Source organism: Eupeodes corollae, chromosome 3 (assembly GCF_945859685.1).
Source record: "Eupeodes corollae chromosome 3, idEupCoro1.1, whole genome shotgun sequence".
NCBI lineage: Eukaryota > Metazoa > Arthropoda > Insecta > Diptera > Syrphidae > Eupeodes > Eupeodes corollae.
Window position 1 is genome coordinate 10,890,300 of NC_079149.1, and position 10,736 is coordinate 10,901,035.

Here is a 10,736-nt window from a genome sequence, read left to right on the forward strand (position 1 = left end):
CTTTAAATATAAATAATATAACTTCTTTGCTGCTGTTCGAGATTCCAGCATAGTTGTTGTGTTTTGCCGTCAATTGTTCTTTAAATAATAGTTCTTTTTTTTATTTTGAATAAATTATATTATTTACCATAACAACTTTATATACAAACACAAACTATTGCAATTACGGAAAAAAATATTATATTTTTGTTTGTTTTGTATTTCTTCTATTTACGGTTGCTATTTTTATTGGTTTTTATAATTTTGAAATGTATTTTTATGTGCGTGCTGTGGCCAGCCAAAAGAAAAAGGATATTTTTAATTTGGTCCTTTTCCCCAAAACCCACATAAACACTCATAATCGTTCGTTCAAAATAGAGTTTAAATTTAAAATTACAAAAAATAATACGAATTATGTATGTAAGATGAAAATGAAGAAGATGATCAAATCTACATATAAACAGTATAAAACACTCAAAGTAAAAAACAAAACAAAAACAACTTCAAACAAAAATATTTTAAAATTTATTATACATACATATAAAATGAAAGATATTAAAATAATTCGAGTGTTTTTCCTTAAAAAAGTATTAAACGGGTAGAACTTTGGGGAGGATATACAGAAAAGGTTAAAAGCGATATGGTTAACAAAAAAGTGTGTTTCTAGGTTCCGAGCTTGATTGTGCAGGTGACATAAACGTATTCGATAGAATGAATCGATGTTAACAAAATCGACTCGGCTAAAAGGTCAAAGTCAAAGATAGAGCTTCAAGTAGTAAAGGACTTTTTTCTGATCTGGATCCACTATCAGCAAGCGAGATTAAATATGTATTGAGATCAATTTAAAGACTGCTTCCGCAAGCCGCTATTTCTTCGGGCAAAGAAGACACTTTTTCGTATATACAGACATGGACATTAAAATAGACACAGAGATAGTTGCTAAGAGTGAAACTAAATTAAAACAACAAAATGCATTAGAAGGAGTTTTAACCGTTATCAAAAAAAAGTAGACCTATGCAAAATTACATGGGTTTTATTTTTTTCCTTAGATAAGACTGTTTTTGGTGGACATTAAAATAGAAACACATTGGAACATAGACCTTAATATTTAACTAATAAAAATAAATTGGGTGGCGCAACAGTCCATGAAGAACCAGGGCCTAGTGACTTACAACTCTCAACCATTCCTGTGTGCGAGTAATGTTGTCAGGAATGGAGGGGACCTACAGTTTATATGCCGATTCCGAACGGCTAATTTGAGAAAGCACTTTTTCATGACAAGAGTAACTCTCGGAGAATTTATCCTCGCAAGAGGCAGTACCCGTGAAAAGACTAGATGGCATAGGCAGGGATCGAACCCAAGACCTCTGGCATGACAGTCCAACGCACTAACCATCATTCCACGGTAATATTTAACTAGTATCAAATATATTAGTTTTTAGGTAAATTCAAATTATTTTAATAATATTTCAGTTAATTCTAAGGAAAATATGGGACGCGGTTAGCATTGTTCCCTAGAATGGAAAGCTGTCGTTTTAGTTCTATGAAGTGAAAGAAAATCTTTTAGGGAAATAGCCAGAATAACGAGCAGATCTTTTAAGTTGATTGCAAAATCAATTTGACCGCTGAGAGCCAAAAAAGAGAGGGAAAAACCAATCAAAACAACCCCAAGAGAAGACTGAAAGATAACACTGGTTTTGTCACACGAACTTTGATACCTAATTTTGTTTTGTCAATCTAGTCTCAAGTGTCAATTAGCCTCAGTTTTGTTGTGATACGGTATAACTTAAAACTTGAACTACGCAGCAAAATAACAGAAGCTCTTCCAAGTAAACCGTTTTAAAAATATTTGTGGTTGCATTCTAACACCTTTTTGTTTTAACATTTTTTTGTTATTAATCCTGTGAACATGTCGAGGAAGTGTAACAATGATCCTATCTATTTACGTTATGTTTGCGGAGAACTGACATTCAAAAAAACAAAGACGAAACTTTACGAATCTTGTGTTGGAGTGTTATCATCAATGTTTTGGTTTTTCTGTCGCCCATCAAAACAAATCCTGGGCTTCTTATGTCTGTTGCATAACGTGTGTGGAAAATTCAACCGACTGGAAGAAAGGCGCACGACCTATGCCGTTTGCAGTTTCCATGATATGGACTGAACAGCGAGATCACGTTTCGGATTGCTATTTTTGTCTCACTGACATAAACAATATAAAATACAAGAAAAAAATACTGTTATTTACCCTAACTTATCTTCGGCTATAAGACCAGTCTCTAATTGTTAAAAATTGCCAGAACTATTACTAGTTGCAACTACGTCTGTGTGAGAATGAAAATTCACACACGTCCACTTCAGGTAAATGTGTTGACGAGGACGATGACTTTCAGTTTAAATGAATCGCAAACGTGCCACATAACTCAACGAGACTTAAATGATTTAGTTCGGAATTTAAATTTGCCCAAAAAACAAATCAAAACTATTAGGATCTCGTCTAAATACTAAGTGATTTAAAAAAATCTGCATGAAAGGCTTTTAAAAATGTTGTTGCAAATTTGTTGGGTAACCACAAGAGTGACAGCTACAGGGATTTAGTTAGCGAGCTGTTAATGACATATAAAGCTTTGGGTTGCAACATGTCACTGGAGATCCACTTTTAAGACTCCCACCAGGATTTTTTTCCTGACAATTTAGTGACTGTCAGCGACGAGCACGGTGAGAGGTTTCATCAACACATTTTGAATATGGAAAAGCGGTACTAGGGCAAATGGATCCCAAATATGTTAGCGAATTACTGCTGGGCAATTAATAGGGACCAACTAGAAGCGAAACATGGAAGAAAATATAAGATTTATTAAGTCATTTATAAAAAAATACAGATTTGATGAACAAGATCTGTGTTATTTCGCAATATTTTAAATTACTCAATAAAATAAAACCTTTGGGAAACAAATTTTTTTAACTATATATTTTTTCTTATGATCACCAACTAAAGCAAAAAATATCAAAAAAGTCCGTGTGGCAAAAAAGTTTAAATTTTGTTGACCAGTGTAATTTGCGCCTCAAAAAAAGATACTTACAAGTCTTGAAGGGGAATAAAAAACAAACTACAGCTTCCAATAACTTCCAGAACTGTTGGTAAAAGACTTGTTGAAGCTAACTTGCTCAGAAGGATCGCAAGAATGGTGGCCTTTCTAAGGAAAACAAAATATAAAAACGCAGTTTAAATTGTTTTAAGGATAAACGAAATAAAGATACATTTGTTGGGAAGTGGTGGCCGACAAACCGTTGGAAGGCTTAATTTGAAAGAATTGAATCAAAAATACATCCAGAAAACGGTTAAGAATGATAGCTGCAATATCATACTTTGGGGTTAATTTTCTTGATATGACGTTGGACCAATACATTTGTTTCAGGCTAAAATGAAGGTGAATGTCATGAAGGATACTGTGCTGCTTTATGCGGACGAGAACATGCATCTCAAAGTTGTCTGCAGCAGGACAGCGTATTGGAGTGGACATCTCAATCGCTTGACTGAAATCCCATATTTTGCGGGAGATTAAAAATGCGCGATTGGGAAACATTTAACAAAAAATTAAACCGCACTGAGGATGGTTTAAAAGGAGTGGTACAATTTTTCAATTGACAGATGTCGCCGATTATTTGACTCAATATCCAACAGATGTCACACTGTTATTAAAGCCAAGGGCAAGGCTACCAGATATTAAAATAATTTTTAAATCCAGAATAGCTTTGCATTTAATTTAACTTTTTTAAATCTTTGTATGTATTTTAATGTCCACAAAATTTGTTCCTTTTTTACCATCATGAATTTAAAATATTTTATGTTATAATTTTACTACACGTAATGTTTAATTTTAGTTTGAAAGAAAAAAATAAGAAAATGAAGACCAAACTTAAAACAAAAAAAAATTGAATTTTGAAAACTCTGGTGTTTCTATTTTAAAAGCCATATCTGTATCTGAGGTAGTTTTTTTAATTCAAAGTTGGAGACTCAGAAAAACAATTCCGCAAACTCGACCTTGACGAAGTGAAGATAGCTATACATAACTCTTTTGAAGTCCAACAAAGCTGCTGGATCTGGTGGCATCGCTGCAGGTGATTACTTGGTGAGGAGTATGCACCAATTCCTCTACAAAATATGGTCGGAAGAAAGCATCATACTTAAGAAAGGAGACCCTCTGAATTGCACCACCTAAAAAGGCATCAGTCTCCTGAACATCTCATATAAGATCTTTCTGCCGTATTATGTGCACGTCTGAAGCAGTTAGTCAACAATCTTATAGTTTGATATCAGTGTGGCCTTCGACTAGGAAAGTAGGTACACCATTAACGAAATATTCACACTACGGCTGGTCTTGGAAAAAAACCTAGGAACTTCAAATCGATTCCCAGCATTTCTTTATTTATTTCAAAGCTGCGAATGACAGTATCTATAGAGAACAACTTTATAGAGCAATGTCCAGTTTTCTCATCCCTGTCAAACTTATCCGTTTATGCAGAATGACTGTGGAAAATGTACGCTGCTCCACAAAGGTCGGAAAAGGATTTAGCGATTCTTTTGATATAAAAAAGATTCTATTTAAGACGATGCGCTGCTATACGACTTCTTCGACATCGTTCTGAAAAGAATTGTGCAAAACTCTATCGTCAACACTAGAGGCACAATCATTCAAAGGTCTATTTAATTACTTGGGTAAGCCGATGATATTAACATAATTGTAAGATCAAAGCATGATGCCAGTGGGACGGTTTTAAGCATTGCAACGGAACCGGAGAAGATGGGTTTAGTGTTAAATGACGGCAAAACGAAGTATATGCTGGCATCCAAAAAGCTCATAGAACGACGACGTATTGTAAAAATCGTGAACTTAGGCAGTTATAACCTTTATGTAGTTAAGGACTTTGTCTTCCTAAGCACCTGGGAGATGGAAAATAACTTGCAAATCGCTGCTTTTTTGGACTTAAAAGGCATTTCAATACTACAATTCTCTCTCGAGGAACTAATGGCAATCTATACATTTAAGACACTTATCATCCCGGTTCTCATATATGGCGATGAGAATTGGATCTTGTCAAGGCAAATGAGACTGTCCAAGAATGATTTGAGGGCGGCACTAATCAGAATCACTAGTCAGAAGAACAAAAGTCCATCGACTTAGATGGCTGGTTCATGTAGAGCAAGTGGACATAACGTTTCAGCCCGAAATGTTTTCGAATCCAATCCTGAGGAACAAAACAACGTAAAAAGACCGCGACTAAGGTAGCGCACGCAGGTGGAAGAGGACCTCAACCAACTTGGATTACGAAATTGGAGACAGCTAGCTAGCCAGAGTATTAAAGCAAAAAATCATCATTCTTTACCCATTTCTTGCAAGGGACTAATATAGAGCCGTTTAGACGGGTACTTTTGGCCTTGCCCGAGATGGTAAGCAAAAACTCTTATAATTAAGGACGACCCCAGATAACTGAAAAGAATCTATCTAAGAAGATAAAGGGAAAAAAATTAAGCCTAAACTCTTGACAAAATCCCACGGTACACCCGATTTGGCCTTCGTTCTTTCTAGTAACTGTAACTTCCTAGTAATTGTCGGTGATGGACTAAAACCGACGCTTTATCAGCGACAAGGTCGTTGCTTTTAAAATTGTCGAGATAAGCGAAAATCGTGTTTTTAATTTTATATACATTTCCCATCTCGTTAGCTTTAAATTGGTTTGTGTTCCAATTCTCAGAGATAAAAATAGCCATACGAATTGACTTGGCTGTTGAAACTCACAGATTCAAATAACATATTTTTTTTGCATGATTTTTAGTCAATTCAACGCCTAGCTTATTTTTTAAACAATTGAAACCAAAACTGCATACGTATATTTGTATTCAAATAATTTATTTTCATAACGTACATATTTCTGTAAAAATAAACTTTTAAAGTATTTCAAAACTAATTTTTATCATTGCACTTCTTTATTTATAACTTTTATTCTCATAGTCTATTGCCATATCATTTAACATTTCATCTCTTGTCATTTCCTCAGAATCGCTGTAAATGAATACGATATTAGAGTAGTTAGAAATTAAGATCATTTCTTGCTTTAATATTTGGATCGCGTTTAGACCTTTCGCAATATTGTTGCTCCTTACAATTAGTATATGAAGTCAAGAACTTCCGTGAAAGTAATACTTCTGGAAAGTTTCGAATCAAATACAACCAACATGGGACAATAGTTCTAGAATAAAAGAACAACGCAATTATGCAAATTTAACTTATCAATGAATTGTGTACATGATTTGAATGAACTTTACCCATCACTTGTTTTGATGTCTTGAATCTCACGATCATAGTGAGTTGGATAATCTTCTAGTTCGTCTAATTTGCCAAACATCATTTCGTCGACTTCATATATTTCTCCTTGAATATTATTACCAGTTCCCTTTTTATCCAAGAGAAATGGAATGTTATAACGAGTTCCTATGACAAGTGGAAATTTCTCGGAAGTTTGTCCACAGGAAATAAATTTCGAATAACCATTACTGGACGTCGTTAACCAGTGATGATTTGGTTCGGATTTTTTCAAAGTGCCATAAACAAAAACTTTAATCAACTTAGAAGTAGACATTTCTTGAGAATTAGTGAGTTTGTTGATTATGGGAATTCGATGTAAAACTTTAATTAAAAACAACAAATATGGATGTAACCTGTTGGATCACCTACTTAACAACAAAACAAAACTTCAGTTGAATGACAATCTTAAATTTCTATTTTTATTTATAGATTGTTTAACTACCATTTAGTTTTTCATAATATTTAGATAAATTAAAACAAGGGAAGAAGAAAATATGCAAATAAAACAAAAATCAAATAAAAATATTGGCATATATTTTTTTTGTTTATCTTCTTATCAGAAATTATTTTGAAGTTTCTATTTCGTATTAATTAAAAGTGATGCCAGAAGTAAATTTTTATGTGCTTTAAGTTGACAGCAGAATTCAAAGCGAAATTTGTGCAACAGATAATTAAATTGTCAAAGTCTGAAAAAGAATAACACGAAATTCTATAATTTATGACATTTTGTTCGATGTATTATAAAGAATGAAAAAGTAAGTCCTTTCTTAAATTTATTCTAAGTATTGTCAAATTTTAATTTATGGTTCTGTTAAACCAGCGCGGACAAGGCGTCTTATTTTTGTAATGGACTGTTATTTAAAGTTAAGTTATTCCAAAATTAAAAAACTGAAAAGGTTATTTACGTAGAAACAAATGTGAATATTAGAGGTTGAGTAAGCTAAATACTGATTTATACGAGTATTAAGGCCAGAATAAAGCTATTTTAATATCTAATGTCATTTTTGACATTTCAAAAACGATTGTGAAAGCATTGTTTGGATCTTTTTTGTTGTTTTGTAAGTCCACTTAAATTAATATGAAACATTTTGTAAATAAGCTGGGTTTGTTAGATTTATTATAACCAGAGTTTAAGGCGTGTAATTTCTTTAATAAAATATTTGACATAAGCAGGGTGTAACTAAAATAGGTTGACAAATATTTCATAAATAATGATTCGTTTGACGTAGCGAAAGGACAATGTAAATGCTTCGACTTGTTTTGTAGTGAATAAGAAATATCTGGAAGGACTAAATATATTTTATAACTCCCACTAGTAATCTCATGGTTTAACTAAATTAAGATTGTTGCACTTAATATTTTAAAGGTGTTTGATAGAGTTCGGGATCAAGTTCTCTTATGGAAAATATATGTTGTCTACTGTGACAAAAGTTTAACCCTTCACAAATGGTGGCATCACAAAGCATCTATCGTATAGTGATCAAATATTTGAAGTTTACAAAAAGGCAATTGTTAGGATTTCTACGCCGATGTAAATACGCTTAATTCGTCCAGGACTAGAGCATGGCTGGATCCAGATTTTTAATCAGTGGGGGGGGGGGGGGAGTCCACGCACTTAACATATAGACGAGTTTTTACTTACCGCTTAAAAATGTTCTTTAAAGAAGGCTAACAAAACTTAAATAACATGATGTGCATATTAACCTTAAATGTACACATTTCAAGGGCTAAAGTGACAACTTTAGTTATTAAATTATTTTATAACGCTTTTGTCCAGCAAGGTATAGTCTAACTATTTAGTTTAGTAGACTTTCTTTATATAAAAAGCATTCCAAGATTCTAACCGTTTTCTAAATATGCCATATTTAAAAGCAAAACACTATGGCTTAGATGGTTTTTATTGCTTTCATGGAGAAATGTACGAAATTGTTTTGAAACTTTGCTTTCTTCCAATAAAATATATTCTTTTTTGTTGCCATTTTTATATTAATGCGAAAAACTCTACAAAAATTCAAAAACCCAGAAAATAAAAACAATCTGACATCAAGAATTTTCTGTTTTTTTGACGTAGTTTTTTCAGACTCAATTTTCGGGAGTCTATTATTACTATCGCTACCAGTCTGCTTCCCCGTAGATTGGAGCTGATGCTTCATCTTAAAGGAATCAACAAAACTTTAAAATTGTAGAGAGAAAAATGTGTGGTTCTTGAATTTTATTAAATAAGTGCATTTAAGTACATTCTTTATCTGAATATAAAATAAAAACAAACTAAGGTAGACAAATAAGCTGGAAGAAAAATTTGTGTGGCAGTAACAAATTACACGTTTCAGAATCTCTTTTCACTTCAGTTCTCAAGAGAAATAACACGTTTCAGAATCTCTTTTCACTTCAGTTCTCAAGAGATTCAAAGCTTTTATATTAATAGATATGAAACGTGCATTGTGTTTTTCAATTAGCCCTTAATTTAACAAAAGTGTCACTTTAGCTGTTTTTGGGATATTTATATTCTTGAAATTCGTGTTTAAATCTCAGTTCTCGAACATCTAAAGCAAATTCCCTTCAAAATGTAGATTTCTTTAATCTGTTACGACGTTAAAATTTTCATTCAACAGAAAATCAGTAAGCTAATCGGCTTAGTTTCAAAAGGCACAGTGGTTAATGCTAAAGGGGCCAGAACAGACAGACAGACGGATAGAATTGGGGACCCACTTTTTGGACTTTTCTAACATCGTAATGTCATGTTTGATTCGAAATTTTGTACGGATGCAATACTCGCCATATATGTACATGGTTCCTATGTGTCGCAAGTAAAAATCACTCTAATGTTCACTATTTATGTGCATACAAAAATGAGATGGAATTAAAGGCTAGTTTCAGGAATTTAAAGGGAACTTAATATAAAATTTAAGGTCTCTTATTCAAGGTTTCTTCTTAAAAACCTTAACCTTTGCTCTTTTTCTTGGAAACAAATTTTATGAAAATAATTTAAAGCATTACTCAAGTTACAAAAATTTTATATTTTTTTGACAAACCACTTTCTGGTGCATGCCGTTAAATTACTAACAAATCTTTAGTTACACAACTTAAACGCATAAGGTTTATGGCTCATATGACCCCCCTGCCCCTCATTCGTCCATTGGTCAAAATTTGATGGATTTGTATCTAAGTTTTTGAAATAGGGTTGAATGTCAGATTCATATTATGTTCTTGGTCCAGCCCTAAGTTAAAAGTGGTACTATTTGCAACAAAGCTTAGAAAGTAAAATAAAAATTGTATTTCTATACAAAAAATAAATCATTCAAAATATAATAGGGGTTACGATTAGTTTTGAATTGAAAGGAATTCCTACAAAAATACAAACAAATTATCGCCAAGGGGAGGGTGGTCATGACCCCTACGAACTCCCCTCTGGATCCGCCATTGGACTAGAGTAGATTGCTTGCATTAAATTTTTTTGGATATAATTTAAAACAGAGCTTTAAAAATTACGGTAGATTTTTGAAAATTACCGAAAAGTTTCATGCATTTTATCATTTTTTCATAAAAAATTTCCTAGCAAAAGAGCTAAACGATTATAGAATACCTTACCACTGAATATTTTATACTCATTGTAATGTGCAGACATTCAAAACCAATGTAAATGGGTATCTCCTCTCTAATCCTATCCTCTTTTTTCAATTGCTAGCACCGTGTTTATCCCTTAATCATTATGAGATTATTCCTAATTTCTTAGTTTATATCTGCATTATGGCATTTCCTATAATTTGCATTATAGAAAATGCAGTTTTAGTCTACTTTTTCCATACAACTTATGCGATTTCAATGTTTCCGTTATATTTTGCTGAAGATTTGATATTACAATTTAATTCCATCATTAAGAAACGAAGAATGAGTAAGGCTGTAGTTATAGCTGTCTTTGAAAACAACCATTAGATTTTTTGATAGGCCGATTATAGCGATAATTTAAAATGTCTATCATTGAACATTTTATATTTCTCATTTAAATTGTATTAATTGGATTTCATTTATTTTTTGACATCAGCTTCAGGACCAGTTACGAAAATAACTAAATACGTCCTTGAGTTCTTTCCAATCAATAGGTGCACATTTTCATTTCCAATCAGAAAGATATAACATTCAAATATCCAATTCGACCCCAAGGTTGGTTCTAAATCCTTAAAACAAGTAAGAACATCGTTTTCATACTTTTTTGTTTCATAAAATGTTAATATCTTTATTTCCATATACAAAATAATATTAGTTATTTACAACTTACATTTTATAAAAACCGAATTCTTATTTAACCAGAAGCTATTTTATCAAATTAGTTTTTCAAGAACAAAATTTTTAAAGAAAAAAAAATCAAAAAAAAAACTTAATGAAAAGTCCCGA

At 32.5% G+C, this 10,736-nt stretch overlaps 1 protein-coding gene across 2 annotated transcripts; it reads right to left on the reverse strand.

Moving 5' to 3' along the window:
* Positions 1 to 5,867: 5,867 nt before the first annotated feature.
* On the reverse strand, positions 5,868 to 6,868 carry LOC129950194 (putative gamma-glutamylcyclotransferase CG2811). 2 transcript variants are annotated; one of them, XM_056062040.1, is made up of 3 exons: positions 6,305 to 6,868; positions 6,118 to 6,228; positions 5,868 to 6,041 (listed from the first exon to the last, which is right to left on the reverse strand). In XM_056062040.1, exons 1-3 carry the CDS (start codon positions 6,616 to 6,618, stop codon positions 5,966 to 5,968), a joined length of 501 nt encoding a protein of 166 aa, XP_055918015.1. In that variant the 5' UTR covers positions 6,619 to 6,868; the 3' UTR covers positions 5,868 to 5,965. The 2 variants fall into 2 exon arrangements, with proteins under 2 accessions (XP_055918015.1, XP_055918016.1); XM_056062041.1 differs by having other exon boundaries at positions 5,868 to 6,228; positions 6,305 to 6,866.
* Positions 6,869 to 10,736: the final 3,868 nt, after the last annotated feature.

Excerpts from the sequence above, each read along its gene's own strand:
- LOC129950194 (XM_056062040.1), bottom strand. The coding sequence starts at position 6,618 with ATGTCTACTTCTAAGTTGATTAAAGTTTTTGTTTATGGCACTTTGAAA. Across the intron at positions 6,229-6,304 it reads GACATCAAAACAAGTGATGG|AACTATTGTCCCATGTTGGT; the intron begins GTAAAGTTCATT and ends CTTTTATTCTAG. Across the intron at positions 6,042-6,117 it reads GAGCAACAATATTGCGAAAG|CGATTCTGAGGAAATGACAA; the intron begins GTCTAAACGCGA and ends ATTCATTTACAG.